At 40.4% G+C, this 22,723-nt stretch overlaps 1 protein-coding gene across 1 annotated transcript in view; it reads left to right on the top strand.

The window, feature by feature from the left end:
• The window catches only part of csmd2 (CUB and Sushi multiple domains 2), an 896,539-nt gene that overhangs the window by 673,917 nt on the left and 199,899 nt on the right, over positions 1–22,723 (top strand). The window contains exons 33-35 of the mRNA XM_073034487.1: positions 6,714–6,818; positions 16,364–16,482; positions 16,598–16,667. Coding sequence (XP_072890588.1) covers positions 6,714–6,818; positions 16,364–16,482; positions 16,598–16,667 — 294 coding nt within the window. The remainder of the gene's footprint in view (positions 1–6,713; positions 6,819–16,363; positions 16,483–16,597; positions 16,668–22,723) is intronic.

Raw genomic sequence — 22,723 nt, 5'->3', positions numbered from 1 at the left:
TTCTGGTTCTTTCTTTAAATTAGCTTAATATTTCGGAGTTACAAAACATAACAGTGGTGATGAGGAAGTTTTAAACAAGTCCAAGATGTCTATCTACCCGTTGAAGCACAGTGATATATTCAAGTTAACAAAAAAAAACAAGAAACATTCAAGTAACAAGAAAAGGCAGTACAAGGCATGCTTCTATCGAGAAGGAAATATGATCTAGTTAAAAAAAAGGCAGTAAATGGACAAATTCACAGGTTATAAACAGTGTGCACCTGGTGATAATAATCGTAACTGTAAAAAAGAACAGAAATGGTTGGCTACATCAGAAAGGTAGATGCATTCAGTTGCATAAAAGATAATGGGGGTCATGTATACAGAATGAATTGAGATGTTATTTTGAATCAAATGGAATTGGCAATGAGAAACGAGTATCAGTTTTGCTCAGTGTATTGGGTTTGAAGACCTACAGTTTATTTAAGCCTATAATTGCTCCAACCAAACTAACTGAAATGACTTTCTGAACATAACGGAGGTACATTTAGAAACTATGGTTGATTGTAGAACACTTTAAGTTTCATGAGCAGAATCAAAAGGAAGGGGAGACCATTTCAGCATACCTGGCCGAATTGAAGAGATTATCTTCAATCTTGAGAGATTGCCTGCTCAATGATGGGCTTAATGGCACTGAAAGATTGTTTCACTTGTGGAATCTTACCAGAAAACATTCAGAAACAGCTGCTAACTGAAGCACAACTTATATTTAAAAGAGCAGTTGAAATAGGTGTATCAAAGGAAACAGCAGACAAAGATGCAATTGAGTTACAGTCAGGAATGAAAGTGACCATGATCAAAGTTGCACCAGAAAGCGGCCTGGCCGAACAAAATGTGTTACTATTGAGTCAGGGTCTCACATACACTGGACCAAAGCAGATTTAAAGGCAAAACTTACAGAATATGCAGCAAAGTAGGACACGTTCAAAAAGCATGTCGGACAGACAAAAATAAATGGACTAGACAGCAAAGAGCAAAAGATAGAGCAGTCAAAATGCAGTTTCCAAAAGAGCATGCTGTTGGTGGAAAATATGAACATGATGAGAGTGACGAATGACTATGTAGCCTTGAGATTTACAATATGAAAACTAACAATAGACAAGCAATACATCTTACACCAGACTTGAATAATTCAATTAATTAAAATGGAACTGGTCACTCACTCGGCTGTTTCAGTCACTTCACAAAGTGAGTTTGAATGGCATTTAAAAGATACTAATCTGAAGCCTGCAGATATCCAGCTAAGAACTTATACTGAAGGAAAGATAATTCCTGTCAGAATGACATTCATAACAGTGAAATACAGCAACTAACAGGCCACATTGACCTTGTGTGTGGTAAAAATAGGAGGACCTGCATTGTGGGGTTGTGATTGGCTGAGAAAACTACAACTTGATTGGAGATCCATCCACCATTTGCATACCACATCCCCTGCAAAGAATAAACTGAAAATGAATTAAGGAAGGTACTGGATGATGCCACAGCAGTGCTCATGGATGGCATTGGAAAACTCAAACATATCAAGAGTAAATTATAGTAAATAAATAAAATGGCACGCCCAAGTTTTACAAAGCCTATCCAGTGTCTTATACCATTTGTGATAAAGCAGCCAGTCAGCTAGATCACATGAAGGCTAAAGGATTACTTTCCAAGGTTGAGTGGAGCCCATGGGCATGCCAGTGGTCCCAGTAGCCAAGAAGAATGGGTCTGTCAGGCATTGTGTTAATTGAAAGTTACCGTCAACCCAGTACAGAAAGTAGATCCTTTGCCCAGGATGGAGGATATATCTGCAAACCTTTCTGGAGGATAACACTTCAGCAAAGTGGACTTAGCTGAAGCGTACCTACACATGAAGATGGAAGAAGAGTCCAAAATGTTTCTCACCATCAACACTCACAAAGTGCTTTATCACAATAATAGGCATATTTTTGGAGTAGCATCTACACCTGTACTCTGGCAGAATGCTATGGTTCTGGTGCTGCAAGGTTGTCCAGGTACTCAGTGTTACCTGTATGATGTCATTTTTTAACAGTAATGATGACGAGGAACATCTCTAAGATCTCAATACAATGTTAAAAAGATTAGAAGATTATGGTCTCAGAGCACACTGCAACAAGCATGAATTCTTGAAATCAAGCATCATTTACTGTGATCGCACCATCTGTGCACAAGAATTTCACAAGTATGCTGAGATTTCAAGCAGTCTTAGATGCCCTCAAGGCCGAAGGATGTGTCACAGTTGTGGTCCTTCTTAGCATTTGTCAACTAATATAACAAAGTTCCTGCCAAACCTGGCTACTGCGCTCCACCCCTTGAACTCATTGCTACAGATTGTGAAGAAATGGCAATGGACAAAGCCGTGGGAGGTGACTTCTAATAAGGTAAAGGATGTGGTGATGTCAGACACTGTACTTGCACAATATGATGCACAGCATCCAACGAAGCTTGTCGTGCACTGTTTGGGGCACCTACATGTCCGGACAAAACAAATCCAGGGCTGTCAGAACCACTTCGTGCATTCCCAGAGTCAACTCCTACAGCCACCACAGAGGAGGCTCCAGACCATGAAATTGTTTTACAGCCAGAAGCCTCACCTGCCAAACAGAGTGAGCCCCCTTGTCAGGAAAGATGGTGTCCCACAAGATAAAGAAAGCCTCCACAGCAATTAAATCTTTAAGCCTGAATTGGACAATTTAAAAATTACTCTGCTGCAAATATCTATATAGTAGTTACAATATATACATTATACTTTATAATACAGCTACTAAGGAGTGTTATGTATTTAATATTTGAGTAATATTGTGAATATTTTATTTGATCAAATATTCTTGTTCATTTAAATAATATATGATGAGTTATACATAAAAATATGTGTATTGCATAGGTCATTATGCTACCACGTGATACGTGCAGACCTCGCTTAAAGTAAAAATTAAGTTAAACTTGCAGCTCTAGTCCTGTGCCATTCTTTTAATTAGTTTAATGTTTTTGAGTTACAAAACATAACACTAATCAATTGTGATGTGTTTTTGCATCCTTCTCCTCTATCAAGGCTCTAAGCTGAATTCATTTATTTCAAGTCAATTTGAAGCAGCAGGTCATTTATTCAAAAGAATCTGAAGCTGAGGCAATACAGGCTGGCTTGGGATCTGTTTTCCTTTTTATCCCAGCACCTCTGCCCAGCGAACATGATCTATGACTGATGCACAAAGTTTAATCGATGCAAACCTTTGCTGCATTGGAGTGCAGTGGCTTTCTGCCAAAGTATTATTCTATGCTTCCTGAAAGTGACCATAATTTTTACAGTGAAAGCCTTTATTCTTCTAGTTGAATGTTCAGGCTACTTTGTGCTGCTGCTTACAAAGGAAAATAAGGGGCAGAGCTTCAAAAATAAAACATCCTTTATTTGAAGGTAGTAAACTCAACTGACGGTAATATGTGGAACAATGTGTAGATGTCAAGCAGTACACTCAGTTCTTATCATATAGTAACACATACTGACATTGCTTTCTCTTATAATACAAAACTAATAAAAACTTACAGAATATTAGATTATTGCCATCTTAAATTAACTATTTCCAGACAATATATGCAGTTTATAATTTGACCAATTATAACATAACTCAATCTCTTCTTCTGGTCTGCAGAATTCTTCACTGCAAGCTGTACTTATCATGTCTAAATCTTGTGCTCATCTAGTCCAGCATTCTGTTCTGCAGCTGTTGCTTCAACATTATTGTCTTCATGTTGTGAATACAGTATTAATCATAATATTATCCTCCTGCTTCTTGGTGCTGCCTGAGTGCATGAAAATGTTCATTTAAAATACAACGCTGTGGGAACTATTCATATCTAGAATTACTTGGGATCAAAAGAATTGAATTCAAATCTGACTGAAAGGCAGGAAGTATAGGTAATGATTGTTCAATGGTTCCATTTAATCTGAGAATGTTTACAGAATACAACCTGAAATTCTTACTCTTCGCAGACATCCACAAAAAACAGAACTCCAAAGAATGAACAGCAGAAAGATATTAGAACGCCAAAGCACAGCACTCCCCCTCCTACGCACAAGCATCAGCTCTCCCCTGCCCCGCCACTTATTTTAGCAGCAAGCATCAGCACCTACCACCCACCAAACAAGTGATAGCAAATCTCCCGAAGAGAGATCATGATTTGCAGTCGAACAAAAGCTATTGTTCACCTGACAAATTCCACTTGCTACAAGCTCGCTCTCTCACGAACAAGGGACACCCTTTCACAGCGAGAGGGCGGACCAACAAAGCAACAGATTGCTGAATATGACGTTACAGTCTGCCACGCCACCTTTAATCCGAGTTTCTCCAACTTGTAAATCAGTAGCGAACTCTCCCCCCCCCCCCCACCCCCACCGCCATCGAGAGAAAAAGAGAGGGCAAGCACAATACTGGAGCACAGAGGCCTGCAACACCGTCATCTGCTGTCACCATGCAATGTTCCATTCTCCTGTGACACCTTGGTCAGCGATATCGACATGGAATCAATTCGTCCACAGGGCCCTGAAGACACACAACTTCCAAGTGGCTTCCTAGGGATATGGAAATCAGCCGGTTGGTGAACTCTAGAAGCAGGGACCATTGCCATAAAGAATGTACAGCCTGAGATGGATCCAGGCTCTAAAAGAATTCCATCCACCTCGTAAAGGAGAAGAGAGACATTAAAGAAGAGAAATTAAGCTGCTTTTGATACTTCAGCCTTTCATACTTGCACCTGAGGCAAGAGATCATGGTTTTCACCAACAGTTACTTTTTGTTAGAGAAGTTTATCCCGAAATAAATATCCCCAGTCCTAATAAAGTCCATCTGGAATGAACACTCTGAACTCAGGTACCGATGGGATATTCATGGAAAGGCTTTTTCACCTTTTGCATCTGCTGCATGACTATCAGTTTTGTTACGTCTTGCGCTCTAACTATCCACTAGTTTTCTGTCTGCCACATCTGGGATAAAGTAAACCATGGTCTCATTGCAATTTCTGTGGACTTTACATTTGCACCTCAAAATAATGTTCTGAGGGAAATTGCCTTTTACTAATGCTTATGGCTCTGAATGAATTCTGTGAGGTCCAGATTAAAATGTCCGTTCTGGATTTTCATCACGTCCACTAATCAGATCTCTTCAGTAGCTCACAGTCATACAGTGTCATCAATGTAACGTACATCTCCATCCCAACCAACAGTAATACAATCATCCTGATCTTACACAATCCCTGTGCTTCTCTCTTCTCTGTCCTCTCCAAGGCTTTCCCAATGCTGTTTGACCTCAACAACATTTCTACTCATTCCCTGTACAATATGAATGGCTGTGACCAATCAGATCACTCAATCTCACTAAACTATCCACCACATCCACGCCTACTATCGTTACTATTTCACCTCATGAACAGGATCACTGTTCTTGGTCAAGCAATAAATATAAAATGCCAATTTGCTGCCATTGGCCTTTTGGGTTGCCGACAGAGATGGAGCTTTTTATAAAACATCTTTTTATTGAAGTCTGTAAACTCACAGCTGATGGTGGTGTTTGGCACAATAATGTAACAGTATATGCTCAGTTCTCAAAAGCACACATACACCTGGAAACTGCAGACTCCATAGGCTTTTAAATGTTGGGACCTGATTGCTCAATCTTTACAGTAGAGTGCAAACGTCATAGTTAGTTAGTTACTGCCTGTTACACCACTGGTGTTTAGGCAGGAATGAAGGTCCTCCATCTCTCTCTGTCCTTGGCCATCTTCTTTATTGTGACCCTGCTGTGGTTCATGGTCCTCATTTCTGCCTCCACGGTACGACGCCAAATTGTCTTTTGTCCCCCGCGTTTCCGCCAGCATTCAGGGGTCCAATGAAGGGCTGTCTTGATGGTGGCGTTGGCCCCTCTCCTCATTGTATGCCCAATCCATTGCCAACGTATCCTCATGATGATTGTGGCCACGTCCTCTTGGTGACACTGAAGGAGCAGGGCGTGTCTGGGGATCTTTCCTGGAGATCTTTCTAGGTCAGGAGCTATGGAGGATCATCCGGAGGCTCATGGTATGGAATGCCGACAACTCGGCAAGGTTGTCCTCTGTCATGCCTCAACATTCTGACCCATATAAGAGTGTGGACAGAATACAACTCTGGTGCAGCTTCACCTTGGTGTGGACATCTTAAACACATGTATATAGCTCAGATGCCTAAAACTTTTGCACAGTAGTGTATATTATATCTTTCCAGTTACCAAAAAATGCTTAATACTACTGACTAATACAAAGCTTTACTTTAATTCATTACTTTTCCCAGCCACCTTCCTATTTTAACCAATATACAGGACTGTGCAAAAGTCCTAGGCGCCTTATATGTCTGTATGTCCTTAAGACCTTGGCACAGCACAGTACATGTAGCAGAAGCCCATAAAATCATAAATATAAAGGCATGACTTATGCCCTTACATAATTCTGAAGGAAGGATATTAAATGTATTCATTAATTCCAGGTAAATTACAAGTAACCAAGAAATTAACTGTGCAGCAGAGCCATCGCATTTACTACAGTGTTGGTTATTTTTTTTAGAGTTCACTGTGGGTTCTATAAGTGAAGGAGGCACTGTATGTACTGTTTTGGCGATCTCTTGCAATTATTTTCTGTTTGATGTCTTTCAGGTACTACAGTCCCCGCATTGTTGAACAGTAGCTCCAATCAACTTTATTTACATTTTTACTCTGACATCAGCGTTTCTGCAAATGGATTTCATTTGGAATATAAAAGTAAGAACTTTCAGTGGATGTAAAAAGCCAAGCAAAAAAAAAAAAATATACACACACATATAGACAAGACAAGTTCTATACCGTAGATTCCGGGTAATTGGGACACATTGGGACCAGTAAATTATTGACTCATTTAAGTGGCTGTCCCAATTATCTGAAGTTTTGTGGAAATAGTTAAAAAGGTATAAAAAGGCAAACTGTTGAGTAACAAATTCTTCATTTAAATGAAAACCAGAACAAATTACAATCTACTACAGTACTATAAAATTGTGCATTAGTTCCTAATAGTTGTAGATGGAAAAATTAATCCAGCATAAACTGCCTTGTTCATATGATTGACTGTAAATGAACAAAATCAGTGCACATACCTGATACAGATAACAGACTGCCTTCATATATATCAGAGCATTGAGTATAGGAGTTGGGATGTAATGTTAAAATTGTACAAGGCATTGGTGAGGCCAAATTTGGAGTATCGTGTACAGTTCTGGTCACCAAATTATAGGAAAGATGTCAACAAATTAGAGAGAGTACAGAGGAGATTTACTTGAAATCTACCTGGGTTTCAGCACCTAAGTTACAGAGAAAGGTTGAACAAGTTAGGTCTTTATTCTTTGGAGCGTAGAAGGTTGGGGGGGGGGGGGGCTTGATAGAGTTATTTAAAATTATGAGGGGGATAGATAGAGTTGATGCGGATAGGCTTTTTCCATTGAGATTAGGGGAGATTCAAACAAGAGGACATGAGTTGAGAGTTAAGGGGCAAAAGTTTAGGGGTAACACGAGGGGGAACTTCTTTATTCAGAGAGTGGTAGCTGTGTGGAACGAGCTTCCAGTAGAAGTGGTAGAGGCAGGTTCGATTTTGTCATTTAAAACAAATTGGATAGGTATATGGACAGGAAACTAATGGAGGGTTATGGGCTGAGTGCAGGTAGGTGGGACTAGGTGAGAGTAAGCATTTGGCATGGACTAGAAGGGCCAAGATGGCCTGTTTCCATGCTGTAATTGTTATATGGTTATATGACCTTTTTAATGATTGCACATTCCATATCTTCATTTTCATTGCAACATTCAAGATGATTGTTGATACCTTCAAATTCTTTATTGTTCCTGACTTGTTGAGGTAGTGAAATCATTTCATTTTCCCCTCCTGCCACTTCTGGCATCTCAAAGCCTGATGCTTGAAACCACAGGACTGGCACTAGTTAGAAACTGTTCAGTAACAGTATGTCCCAAATAAACAAATAGAATACCAACTATTTTCCAGAAATGTTTTTGATATTTAAGAGTTGTCCCAAATTAGCAGCTGCCCTGATAAACCTGTCCAATTAATAGAATCTGCTGTGCTTGCTTTTTGTTTTGACCTTAAATGTTTTGTCACTTGGTATTGCTTGATCTACTTTACGAGGTGACCATTAATTTATCCCATGCAATAGTAACATTCTATGCCTTCACACCTTGGAATTATCTTTCATCTTCTAGGTGAATTGTGCCTTGAGGCCATCTGACACCTGGCTTGGTGGGTTTATGTTATCTGATTGTGAGATTATGCTAATATAACAAACACTGGCTCATGGACCAAACATGGACTTTCAGGGATACTGGCCTTAAAGTGCTTCATTTGAGAAAATGTCTGTTAAGTAGAGTTTGCACTATTTCTGCATTGTTTTGGTGCAAGGGCACAGGAATCTTTTATTTTAATGCATATGTTATGTAAAGTGTCAAGAGCATTAGGATTAGCAGCTGTGTGTACTAATCATGTAGTAATTACAGTAAAAGTACAGACCAGTCCTCATTGAGGTGTCAGCAGTGGAAAGAGTCAGCAGCTTCAAGTTCCAGGGTGCCAGCATCTCTGAAGATCTATCCTGGGTCCAACACATTGATGCAATTACAAAGAAGGCACGTCAGCAGCTACATTTCATTATGAGTCCGAGGAGACTTCTACAAATTTCTACAGATGCACCGTGCAGGGCATTCAAACTGGTTGCGTCACCATCTGATATCGAGGGTCCACTGTATGGGATCAGAAAAATGAGCAGGAAGTTGTAAGCTCAACCAGTCCCATCATGGTCTTGAGGTTCCCCAGCTTCGAGGACACCATCAATAGGCAGTTCCTCAAGAAGTAGCATCTATCACTAAGGACCCCATCACCCAGCTCATGCCCTCTTTTCATTGCTGCCATCAAGGAGGAGGTACAGGAGCCTGAAGGCACACACTAAACATCTCAGGGTCTGTTTTCTCCCCTCTGTAATCAGATTTTTGAATGGAAATGAACACAAGGACACTCCCTCACTATTTTTAAATACATTTTTGCTCTCTTTCTGCACTAATGTACTGCTGCTGCAAAACAACAAATTTCATGACATATGCCAGTGATGTTTAATCTGATTCTGATTCACAGCAGAATCTTCTAAAATGGTGGCTCCTGTCGAAAGTCAGAACTTGAATTTATAGGACTGCATTGGGAAAGACTAACCCTTGAGTGGTCGGCTTGGAGGAAATGATGGGATATGTTACGTTCAATACCTCTGATAGCAATGAAACAGCATACTATCCAAAGGTGGTCACAGCTGCCAGGAACGAGGGGGAGAAAAATGAAAACAGGAATTTAAGGAAAATGGCCTCTCGGTTTACTGCCAGCTTCTTAGGCAATAAACCAGATTTGTTCAGGCCTGTAATTAATGCAGGAAATTAGTTTGTATCTTCTGGACAAAACCTAGTCATACAGACATTGCATAAGTAATATATCATTCTATATATATATATATAGATATGTATTTATTTGTATAATACATTAAGCCTCAGACTATCCACTGGGATATCTAACCCATTATTACCCACAATTGTTTATGAGCTTTCAGATTTATTGTGCTGCCTTTGGTTTTTCCTTATTGAGTCCGATGCCAAAAATCTTGAAACTGCCTTAAGACCGGATTGCATTCAGAAAAAAAAATAAAAATAGATATCTTCAATACATTTTACTCAGACAAACTTGAAAGCCCATGTTCCTTTGCGATTACTGGCAGTAGCATTTATTATGCACATAAAATAAATCGAATGGCTCTGTTGTAGGAGATTGTCATCCTTATTTACAAATGATGGGATCACATTGGATTTAAATGACCTTTAAATAAGTATTCAGGAATTATTGCTGACTGCTATAAACATCTTATAATCAATGTACTGTTGGAGTTTCATTACCATTCATATTTGAATCAGACAGCTTTTATAAGTGTGTTATCTTTATTATTCAATAGTGATGAAAATGGTTTTGGAAATGCAGAGGCTTTAAATTGCTCAAGTTGTTAAAGGGAGAACTGGCAAAGACTGGGATGGATATGACAGATGCTGCTTCAGTTCTCTCATAGATCAATGCTTAAGTGCAAATTATTGAAGTTCAGGTTTGCATTAATGTCTGAATCCGAGTTGACACAGTTTTCGATACCCCAAATTGGAAAAAATGGATACAGGCAGTCCCCGGGTTACGTATGAGTTCAGTTCCTGAGTCCGTATTTAAGTCGGATTTGCACATACGTCGGAACAAGTACATCCGGTATTATTTGGTGTCAGTCAAACGTTTGTCTTAGTATATAGTATATATTTTACCTTTCTATGCATATAAAACACTTAAGAAACATATGTATTCCAATAATTAAACCATTGCATTGCTTAGTAATAATTGTAGCTTTCATCGGGGCAGGGCCTTTCAAATGCTCCATTATTCTCACTTTATCCGTTATCCTTTGAAATTGTTCCAATCGTTGACCGACTGTAGCCTAACGCTTTTCTAATGACCGATGGTGTTTCACCTCTTTCCAAACACTTTATTATTTCCACTTTATTTTTAATCATGATCGCTTCCCGTCAATGGAACAGAAACACCACGGGCATTGGGTACCGACCTCTGCCGGCTCTCAAGGTCCGCTGGGTCCTAACGACCACCGCACTGAGACAGGCTGAATGGGACAAGTGGGGGCTGTGCTGGGTTTGCGTATTTGATCATCCACAATATTCTGCATGGGAATTTAAATTGGAGGTGGCAGTGTTTTTTTTTATGAGGTCGAGTTGCGAGCTCGATATCAACCCGACACGGATGGTACGGGAGTCACTGGATCGACATCAACCTGGCACGGAAGAACTCTGTTCTCCAGCCCGGCGCTGATCTCACTGCATGACCAACCGACCGGAATGGGGTGGGGGGGTGTGGGGGTGGGGTCAGGGTGAATCTTACTAAGAAAATTTTAAGCCAAATACAAAGTTAAACACTCCACACAGTGTCAACGGCAATGCCTTAAAATGGCGGATGGCGTTCTCCTTCCTCGGTTCGTAAGTACGAATTGTCCATAAGTCAGACGTTCGTAACTCAGGGACTACCTGTAATTCGAAAAATTGATTGAATTCTTAAATTAGCATAAGTTATTCAGCTTCACAAACAGAAACAACACAAATAAGACAATAATTAGTTCTGTTTTTGAAATAACCCTATCAATAACTTCATGGAGGAACCAGCCACTATGTTTGGAACATCATTCCCATTTTAGAGTTTGTACTGCAATCGAATGGACATTAATGAATGAAAAATCTCTTTCCTTATCAATGATGAGGTCTTTAAGTATTCACTAATACTCAGTTTAATGTATGAAAATTATTTAAAAAAATAAGCTACAGTTAAAACCAGAAGAATTTGCTGGGAGTAAATACTTAATTACTTAACCATAAACAGCCAACAGCAAATCAAAATGGCAAAATGTGTGTTTTTTTTATTGAGTAATTAGCAGAAAGCATTCAATATGCCTCTGGCCCTTTATTTGCCTAGTTGTCCTAAAGTGACAGCTGGGCAAATAAAACTGGCTCAAAATCCAAATTTAAACCCTTGATAAACAGCTGAATACAGGACTTTAAAACCCAAGAAATGATTATTATGTACCTTTCCACCTTAGCCATTTTGGAGTGGGATAGAAGCTGAATTGGAAAATTATTATTGATGTGGGCATGAAAGGAGGGTTGAATATATTCACTATGAGGAGGAAAAGTTGTTCTACTTCAGGTTGTGGTGGTAGGGATCAATGTGTCTGCAATTGTTCAGTTTACCTATTGGAGGCACCATTGCATCATTCTTGACAACAGATGCTGACATACGTTTATTGGTCTGTAGGTTTTCAGCTGGATTTGGCAACAGATGTAGGAAGTAACAGCTCTTTCAAGAATTTATCAGACAAAGACTGACACAGTGCCATGCAGTAGATAGACAGTCACAGATCACAAAGTGATCCATGCCCATATTTACAACTTGTTGTTTACTTACTTTCCCCCATTGCATCTGATGTATACATGCACAGGAGGAGTTTATATTTTCAAAGACATGGTGTATTGTTCCAAGCCATGCTTTCCAACATCTGCATAGGCCATTATGCTCTTTACTGTAATAGAGCCTAGCTTGAACGTGACTGCAGATGCTGGGCAAAGTGAAAGAGCTGAAAACATGTAGTAGGGCAGTCTAAGTGGTAATAGGGATAAAATAATCTCAAAATATCTCATTGTTAAAGTGGCACTGAGGTTACAGACATCTTAGTCTGTCCATTAGTTGTTAGGGAGAGGCTTGGCTTGGTGACTAAGGTTGGTTGCTTAAGGTGCTTGTAATCTTGCTATCATTTTGTCACTGAGGTAAGCTTTAGACCATATCACCCAGACTGCCTGACTGCCAGTTTCCAGTGTTATAACATAGTCCAGTTTTGTCTGACTTTACTGATCTACAGTCCAATTCCTTACCCATGCTTTTATCTTTGTCTCCAGACTGATCTCCCCACCTATCTCCTGTCTGCAAAAAATCAATCAGTTCTGCTGTCTGCACCTTATCCTGTACCAAATCCTACCCATTCATCATGGACAAAATGCTGGTAGAACACAGCAGGCTAGGCAGCATCTATAGGGAGAAGCGCTGTCGACTTTTCGGGCTGAGACCCGAAGGGTTGACAGCGCTTCTCCCTACAGGTGCTGCCTAGCCTGCTGTGTTCTACCAGCATTTTGTGTGTGTTGTTGTTTGAATTTCCAGCATCTGCAGATTTCCTCGTGTTTGCCATTCATCATGGCATGGCTTAGAGCTCCCATTTGTGTTGTTGAAAGAAATCTTTATTCATTCTTTATTAATAGTTGCTACCTAACAATTCAGAAGTTTAAGGTGATGTGCAGGTGTCGGGGTGGAGATTAGTCTCTACCAAAGGAGGCGTAAGGTGCTCCTTCACTCCGCTGGCCTCCGGGTCACCCTTGGGCAAGGTGTAGCACCTTGTCAGCCCCATGATCAGGGTCATGTGAAGTCATGGGAACAGGTAGTGGATGGTCGTATGAGCAGCTGGTGTGTATCACAAGTCCTGGTTGTGTGCCAACTGACACCAAGCAGACAATCTCTGAAGAGTATTGATAATGCGGGGTCACCTGTCTGGCGAAGGCAATGGCAGACACCCCTGTAGCAAAATCCGCCAAGAACAATCATGGTGATGGGACCATGATCACCCACATCATAAAACAGGGCACAAAAAGACAACGATGATTCTTGGCCTTTGCACATATTAAGAAGCTGGTAGTGTGACTCCCAATGATGTCACAGAGAGGCTGCAGATAGACAGATCCCTGAGGGGCAGGGAAGAGAGCACATGAGGTTCCTTGCAAGTGAATGAATCCATGGTCAATATCAGATTAAAAAGCACGGAACCTGTTGAGTTCTGTCCACCCACTTGGACAACAGTGGGTTGCAAATAGTCTGGCCAACATTGAAAGCAAAGTGGGAGGAAGGAAAGGTGAGTGCTCAGCAGTTTCATGAGGAGCATAAAATAAGCTTCATGGATGAGGTGAAAACAAAGTGAGCATAAGGTCAGAGAGAAGAGGGACATAAAAAAAGATGTTGGCTAGCAATAAGTGCACTCAGCCTGCTCAGATTCCCTTTTTGCCTGGAATTTTGTTTTCCTCCGCATCATCAACTTTGGCAGCTCTCCATTTTTGTTCCATTCTGATTATAGTTTCTGTATCCTTAAAGGGGCCAGTGCAAATATTCTGTTAAACATTAAGCCAGGTTCCCACGCATTATTAAAATAGACAAGGTTTTGAATTACAATAGGACCAAAATCAAGGAAGTTTTGTACAAAATGAAGAAAGAGAAATGTTTTCCAACGGTGTAAGGATGTGGATATTGATTGGAACTGCTGGAGGAGTGCAATAGATTGAGCAGCAACTGCAGGAGGAAAGGAATCTTGATGCAGGGTTTCAAACCAAAACATCGATAATTCTGTCCCTACCCCCTCAGATGCTGCTTGAGTTCCTCCAGCAGACAGTTTGTTGATCCAGATTCCTGTATCTGCAGTATCTGTTGTTTGGCTCGATCCACTTCCAGTATTGCATTTTATTTTTGTCACTGAGCATGGGAAATCAATGAAAGAAAATCTGAAACCTCCTCTTCCTTACATTTACCAAAAACGTTATCTGGTTATCTGTCAGTGGGACTCACGGCTTCTTGTTATTCTCTACGTGCAATGTCTGCCACCTGCTATGCCCATATCTTATTCAAGAAATGATTTGTACCCTAATTCCAAATGGAGAAGCTGTCTCTGATCCAGCTCTTTCTCCTAACAACATGAGGTGGAGGACGAGGGGGAACAAATTAAGTAAGACTTTTTTTGAAAATGTTGTACGTTGTTAATGGTGATGCACCGTTTTATTACATTATTCTGCTCGACATTATTCTTTTGCTGAGTGTGTGTTTGTTCTGACATTTCATTCTTTCCTTTGAAGGTTATTCTTGGTAAATTTCACTCTGTCATTCTCTAAAGATCTATATGAGGAAAAGCATGCTTGTGAAGTACATATTTTCATTTGGAGAGTAAAAGCAAGACATGTTAGTTTCTGATGTTTTGAATCAAGATTCTTTTGGAAGTCAAGGAAGAGTCATTAAACTTGTTGCTTCACAAATGTTTTATTAAGTGCTAATGAGAATAAAGAGAATTGGAAACTGACAGTAATAAAGGTCTAGTACAGAAGGGAAAAGGGAAGCAAAGACTAAAAGAATAAAGCTGGCGAGTTTAAGTGTTCAGCTCTTTGCATATCATAAGTAACATTCCTTTCAAATTTGTAGATAAGGATTAACCAATCCGATTGCCCCTATCCAAATAATGCAATACCAGAGAACTTTCTGGAACTTTCCAGAATGATTCCAAGAACTGTAAGTACCAGGGTCACATTGAACAATTGTGTACACATGCTGTCACCACTAGGAAGCATACTGAACAGTTATACACATGTAAGTATATAAAATGCAAGCATGCAATAAAAGTTAAAACTATAAAGAAAATAAAAATTAAATGGTCTAATTTAACATTCACTCTAGCTGGGAGAAGATATTGCTGCTGCTTTGTAGGGTAGATTTTAGGTGATGGTCACTCACTGGCATTATGTTTTGCCCCCATTTCTTTGCAATATAAGTCACTCATAAGCACAACCTCCACAGAAATTACAAATCCTTTCAAGAAGGATTGATGTTTTCATAGTTACTTTCTAAGTATGTATTGTCAACATGGGTAAATAGCCCCACTGCCTAGTGTGCAGCCTCGGGAGAGATGATGGCTACGGGAGTAAATCCAGACAGCAAATCCGGAGTGGAGCTCCTAAGGCGGCTGGACGTCATTGAACATCCTTCCGGCAGCTCCTGCAGCCAAGCTGGTGCCAAACATATTGCTTCATAAACTTCCCTTTGGGCTACACTGGTGAGGTCAAGAGGGGGATCTTGATGACTGGGCATCTCAGGACCTCCATACCTTCCACCCAGGCTTGTGATGATGATGATCATCACCCATTGTCCTTTGAGACAGACGGATGCCAACCATTGTGGAACAAGAACTGAAGGTAAAGGAAAATAGTGCAGAAGAATTTAGAATGATCTCCACCCAAAACATTGTGACATTTCCATAGATGCTGCCTGACCTGCCGAATTCCTCCAGCATTTTGTGTGTTTTCAAGTAAGTTATTTTAACATGGATCAAACACATTTCCCTAAACCGAGGGCCTGCATTTAAGACAAGCCTTCTATTTTTTCCAGTGTTATACCACTCCACTCTGTCAACTGAATAGTTTTTTTTTAAATTATAAAATCATCAAACTTATTTATGTTTATATTCATATACGACAGAGGTTCCAAACCTGAAATCCATGGACTCCTCAGTTAATGGCAGGGCTTCATGGCATAAAAAGGTTTGGGAACCCCTGATAAATGAGTAGTGGGAACCAAATTGATTTCCACGTGCTTTCTGACAATAATTCCACACTAGCAGTGTGAAACAAGGTGCAAACGATGGGAATGGCAATAATGGCCAAATGCGTCTTGTCAGTATGCTAACATTAAAGAGTGCATCATGCTTGTTACACTACCAAAATGCTTCAGGAGCTGCAGCGATCACAATGACGAGGAATCCCTGTATTTTAGTTGGAGTTATGGTTCTGAAAATGCACAGGGACCTTGCAAATGTCAGCACTTAGTAACTGCTTTCATATTCTCCTTCTTGTAGCTGTGGGGCTGACAAGCTGTCCAGAGCCATTGATCCCTGCCAACAGTGTGAAGATTGGTGAGAGATACTTAATCAATGATGTTGTGACTTTTCAGTGTGAACCAGGATACCAACTGCAGGTAATTAAGTAATGTAATAATGCATTAAAATGTAGACTATTACAGAACTTTGCTTTTGGATATCTCAGATGAAAATTGATGATGGTAGATCAATCATTCCTGTTTATTCCCCCAGGGGCACTCCCATATATCTTGTATGCCTGGAACTGTCCGCCGGTGGAACTACCCTCCTCCCCTTTGTATTGGTATGTATACAAAAAAAAGTGTACCTTGAGTACGGTCCAACGAGTGGAAAGCAGGGTTTCTGTTTATTATTTGCACTCTGCCTCTTTTAATCCATTTGTTCGCATAAAAACACCTTTAGTACAAGTGTTAGATCAAATTATTTGAAAGCACCTTTGCCCCTAGTTCAGTATGTTGAGGGTTAAACTCAAATAGGCAAACGAGTATACAGTTGATGCTGGATTTCAAGTATTGTAATCACAGAGGCATTTGATATTGGTGAAGCACAGATTACTTTTTTACATTTTTCTCATAGTGACTTGCTTTGTCTACTTATCCCTCCCTACTGATCTCCCTCCTTGCACCTATCCCTTTAGGCATGTCTGGTGCCATACCTGCCTCTATACCTCCTCCCTCAGTACCTCTCAGAGTCCCAAGCTGTCCTTCCAAGCGAAGCAACATTTCATCTGAGACTGTTGGGGTCATATATTGTATCCAGTGATCCTGATGCTGCCTCCTCCATATTGATTAAATCTGACATAGATTGGGTGATTGCTTTGTCGAGGACTTTGCCACCAACCTGATGGCTTGAATGTCAGTTTATCCAACATTTGGCAATTTCTTCCCCCTCACTCCTTCCTACTTATTCCCTTCCCCATTCTGCTTATCCTCTCATCCTTCTCTTCTGGCCTTTACTCTCTTCCTTTCCAGTCCTGATACAGGGTCTTGGCTGAAGACATTGATTGTTTATTTCCCTCTATAGATGATGCCTGACCTGCAGAGTTCCTCCTGCCTTTTCTGTCATATTCCCTTTGAGGTTTTTGAATTGAATGCTGCCTATTCACAGAAGTGGACTTAATTGGAGCCAGGAGAGGGATTGTGAGGTTAGGAAGAAGCTGGAAAGCTCCAGAGCATTTTAGATCATGGTTATAAGCTCAAACTTAATTGCTTTGAAGAAGTCACCAATATTTAATTTATTTTTGCAATGCCAGTTTCATTGGCAGAGAAAAACAAGCAGTTGGCAGCAGTCACCTAAGGAAAGCTAGCAGGGCATGTCCAGGAAATATGGGAGTGCTGCTTTTCAGCAGAAAACAATGAGTAGCAACCCAAGACAGATAGAGAAAGTGAAATGTTTTAGAGCACACTGTATACATTCTATGTACATAGTCTTAGGAAATAGATGGCATACGGCTAATGCATCAGAACTATGTCAATAGCACAGAACTTTCATTGTAGAAACAATCCTGCTTGGTACTAAAATTCTGAAGTTTGGTCAATTGATTTTAGTGGAATGGGTTTATAGACATGAAATATGATCCGCAATCATTTGGTATTAAATTTCTACTCCACTGTAATTCAGAAGTTCATTTAATATCAGAAAATGTATACAGTATATAATTTGAAATTCATACTCTTCACAGACAGCCACGAAACAAGAACCCCATAGAAAGAAAGATAGCAAAAGCATTGACCCACCCACCGTGCAAACAACAGCAGAAGCCCCTTCAACCCCTCCCCCCGAAAGAGACCTTGATCCAGAGTCCATCAAAACTACAGTCCACAAACCAGCATTTCAGTATCTCAGACAGGATCTGTCTCTCCAGCACGCGAGAGTGAGAGAGAGGTCAGATCAAGACCTACAAACAAGCTGGATGAACTCAGCAGGTCGGGCAGCATCCGTTGAAATGAGCAGTCAACGAGTGCTGACGAAGGGTCTCGGCCCGAAACGTTGACTGCTCATTTCAACGGATGCTGCCTGACCTGCTGAGTTCATCCAGCTTGTTTGTACGTCTTGATTTGACCACGGCATCTGCAATCTACTTTGTGAGAGAGAGGTCGCTCCTGCAACAACAAGACCAGAGACTAGCAATTCGCTTTTCCAATATCATAATCTTCTGTGCCACTTCTTCAAGCCTGCCACCTCCCTGGAGATATTGAAGCGTTAGGCCACACAGTTGATCCAAAAACCCACTGCTCGAGAAGAACCATAGTTTGAACGTTAGATCAGGGACTCCAACAGAGCCCCAACCACCCTGAAAAGGAAAGAATGACACAGGAGAATACTAATAACTGTCTCTCAAAAGTTATGATTGTACCTCCCTCAACCAACTCCTCTGGCAGCTCAGTTCTGTGTAAAAAAAAAAGGTGCAGCTCAAGTTCCTATTAAATCTCTCCCCTTTCACACTAAACTTATACGTCCTAGTTCTTAGAATCATAGAGCACTGTAACATAGAAATAGGCCTTTCAGCCCACCTGGTCCATGCTGGCTGTTATTCTTCCCAGTCCCTTTGATACATACATAGACCATAGTCCTTTGTACCCCACCCATCCACGTACCTCACTTGTGGCTAAGAGTGTTTTAATTACCTTCGCCTGAACCCTTGCAACTTATGCCTCCCAACAAAGTCCAAGGGGACTTATCCCCCATAATTTGCCTCAAGATAGAAAGCATCTCCTCTTCTGTAAACCCAATATAGTCTATGACTTCACTACTGTTTTGCCTCAGTTCTATAGACTTAGTGTTCATTTCCTGAATAAGCACAAATGCTAGCAATCCATTTAAGATCTCTTTAGCTCCATGCATAGCTGGCCATACTGTTCTTTAAGTGGACCAAATTTTGTTCCTTGCTATCCATTTGCTCTCAATAATTTGTAGAAGCCCTTGGGATTCTCCTTCACCTTGTCTACCAGAGCAATCTCATGCCTTCTTTTAGCCTTTATTTTTCCTTTTTAAATATTCTCTTATATTTCTTATACTCCTCAAGTACCTCATTTGTTCCTCACTGACGGTACCTACTATGCACCCCTTCTTAACCAAAAATCAAGGTTTCCTCATCCTGTTAGTCTTGCCTTTTATTCTAACAGGAATATACTCCGTACTCTCAAAATTTCACTTTTGAAAGCCTTCCACTTACCAGGCATCCATTTGCCTGAAAACAACCTGTCCCAATGGATACTTGCCAGATCCTTTATGATGCCATTAAAATTGGCCTTTCCCCAATTTAGAACCTCAACACAAGGACCAATCTTATCCTTCTCCATAATTACAGTGTCTTGAAATTATTGGAATTATGATCATTAATTCTGAAATGCCCCCTACACAAACACCTTTCTCGTTCCCTAATAGGAGATCCAGTACCAGGCTCACTCTAGTTGGGAGCTCTATATATTGATTAACGAAACCTTCCTAACACATTTGACAAACTGAACTCCACCCAGCCCCTTTCCAATAAGGGAGTCTCAGTCAATAGACAGAAATTTAAAATAACGTACTATCACAACCTTATTTCTCCTGCAACTGTCTTCTGCCTCTCTTCAAATTTGCTCCCGTAAATCCCACAAACAATTAGGATTTCTTGATTTTATTCTTGATTCCCATATCCTGGGAACAAAAGACGTGTGCATTCTCCCTATCAATGCCCCTCCTTATTGTTTACACCCTTCAGTCTCCTGCACTGAAATTGATTTAGTTGAACCATTTGACAGCAATGCTGGAGCACAGTAGTGAATGAAAGGTATTAGGCCATTAAGCCCATTGATTCTGCTCCACTATTGTATCATGGCTGATTTTTTAAATCAACCCTTTCTCCAGCTTTATCCCCAAAACCTTTGATACCCTTACCTGAGCTCCCCAATGCTACACCACCAGAATCTCAATCTTTAGCTTTCTTACCCAACCTGCTCACTTCCTAAGCCTGGTAGGCACCTCAAAAACTAGCCCTCTCTCACTCTTGGACTTGGCACCAGTCCCAGGCAATGTATTTCCTTTTTATGCTTTGTTGCACGAGGGAAAGTGTGTAGCTGTGAACCAATGGCCCGCAGTGTGCTTTCCCAGGTGTACTTTATGTTCTAAGATCAACGATCATTAACTTTGTTTCTCCCTGTATAGATGGCCCCTGACCTGTGGAGTGCTTCTTGCAGATCCACGTTCTTATTTCAGCTTAACTGCTCTTTCCCAAAGGAATCAGACTAATTTAGTGGTCCGCTGATAAAATTGCTTCATGTAACTACACCTGTTTAAATACAGAGCAGTCATAAGGGACAAAATGGCCTGCTTCTATTTCATATGTTGAAATGTAACATCATTGCAAGATTAACGGGTGATTAAGGAGTTATCCTGAATCCCTCCATGTGGTTTGCTGCTTTGTCCACTGAGATTGTGGATCAAAGACTCATGGCAATGGCACAACTTGGACAGCAACTGCAAGACAAAATTCTCTTGTTTGCTTATGCAGTTTGTATTGGACTACACGTGTTATTTGCAGCAGATGGTCTGACCGCATTAAGGAGCAGCCGCCTTGTCCCAGTGGGCACTGTCAGCCTGATTGTGTTCATGTGTATCCAGGGCAGAAACTCCTGAAATTCTGATTGGACATTTAATTCTAGCTCATGGCTTATGTAATGAATTCCGGATACCCCAAAGTGCATTTCGCATTGCTATTTGCTTACTGATGCCAAAAGGAAAAAAAATATCCTAGGTGTCGTGAATAGCACTTCATTATATTGACTTTGATGTTTCGATAAAAATCAGCCAGGACACCAGAGATACCTCCCTTTCTTTTCAAAATGGTGTCATGAGATCGGTTGCAGCCATTATTTATTTAGTCCTGTGTTTTCTTTTAGGACTTTCTCCCCACTTTATTTAATTCACACTCTCTGCCAAATTCAGGTCTGGTTAAGAAGAAAACAGACAATGGTTTTGGTATTGGGTGAAAGTAAATGGATGAAAATCATTTTCCACTTACACTGATCTCCATTCATTTGGTTCCTTTGAAGGCAGTAGAACCATAGTTGAGTAGGTGCTTATAACTGGTGGCCAGTGCTATAGGTGAGAATATTCACAGACAGATCTCTCCCTCAGAGCTTCTCCCGACAGCTCTCTACAATCCGTTAGCGTTAACACTCGGTATATGTTTTATCCATAAAGCGGTGCAAGGTGTAGGATTAAGCAGCAGAAGGACAACCATTTCAAAGAACGTGATGGTATTAGGTTTGCCGACTGCAAAAGACTTACACTTAAATGAAGACCTTAAGCCCTACTGGAAAAAAATAGTCACAAGTACTCTCACTAAAGGAAGGCTATACTGTAACTATCCAATCTTCAAAGACTAGTTCATTTAATAAGCTAGTTCTGTTTATTCACCAAGGTGAGTTTAGCTTCCAATACCCACTATTTGAGTTGTGATTTTACCTCAGCAATAGAAAATCAAAATTTCTTATTTGTAATACGATATACTCACTGCAGGAGTGAAGGATTGAATCTAAAATAAGTTGAAAGATGTCAATACAAAACAAGGCAGAATTTGCCTCCCTTTTAGAAACTCGTTCAGAAAAGAATGAGAATAATGCAGAAAAGATGACATTGTTTCATGAGCGTCTTCTTCTGAAGATGAGGTTAATGTGTGTAGTTGAATTGGAGAGCGAGGAACCTTTACTGTCACTTAACTAAAACCAGAACTGATCTGGTTACCAGAAGGCAACAAATCACACTGCAGACGTGAAATGCACAATAGCTGTGAGACTGAATCTGTAGGCGATGGAATTTTGTTTGGAATGAGGAAATTGTGAATGGCAGAACACTCTCTCTTTCTCACTGAAGCAATATGTTATGCATCTAAACTGAGGTCAAGCTGGCAATCTAAAATGTCAACCACAATCTGTCCACCGTAACAATGGTAAAGAACTGTGTCTTGCAGTCAATGCACTCTCCAGCCCCAATTCATATTCATGCTATAGATTTCCTTCGCAGCCCTGATGCTCTGTATAAATTTTTAATAATGTTTCTCTTTGGAGCAAATGCAACAGTTGAGGAGGGTGGTGTGCTTCTCTTACCCCCCTCACCACCAACCCCTCCCGGAAGGCAAACTGTACTGTTGCTGATGTAAACAACACAACCAACAGTTACTGCATACACTGCAGATACATTTATATATGCTACAGCTGGGCAGAAAGATACAGAATCTGTCTTCCTGTTTCAAATACACACAAATACCATGATTTTCTACAAATAATTATGTTTCTGGTTTCTGTAAGGCGCTGCAGGGGCTATGTTTGCAGAAACCTTATCAACCAAATATAA

This window comes from Hemitrygon akajei, chromosome 32, assembly GCF_048418815.1.
Source record: "Hemitrygon akajei chromosome 32, sHemAka1.3, whole genome shotgun sequence".
Taxonomy (NCBI): Eukaryota; Metazoa; Chordata; class Chondrichthyes; order Myliobatiformes; family Dasyatidae; genus Hemitrygon; species Hemitrygon akajei.
This window is presented reverse-complemented; position numbering and strand designations above follow the sequence as displayed.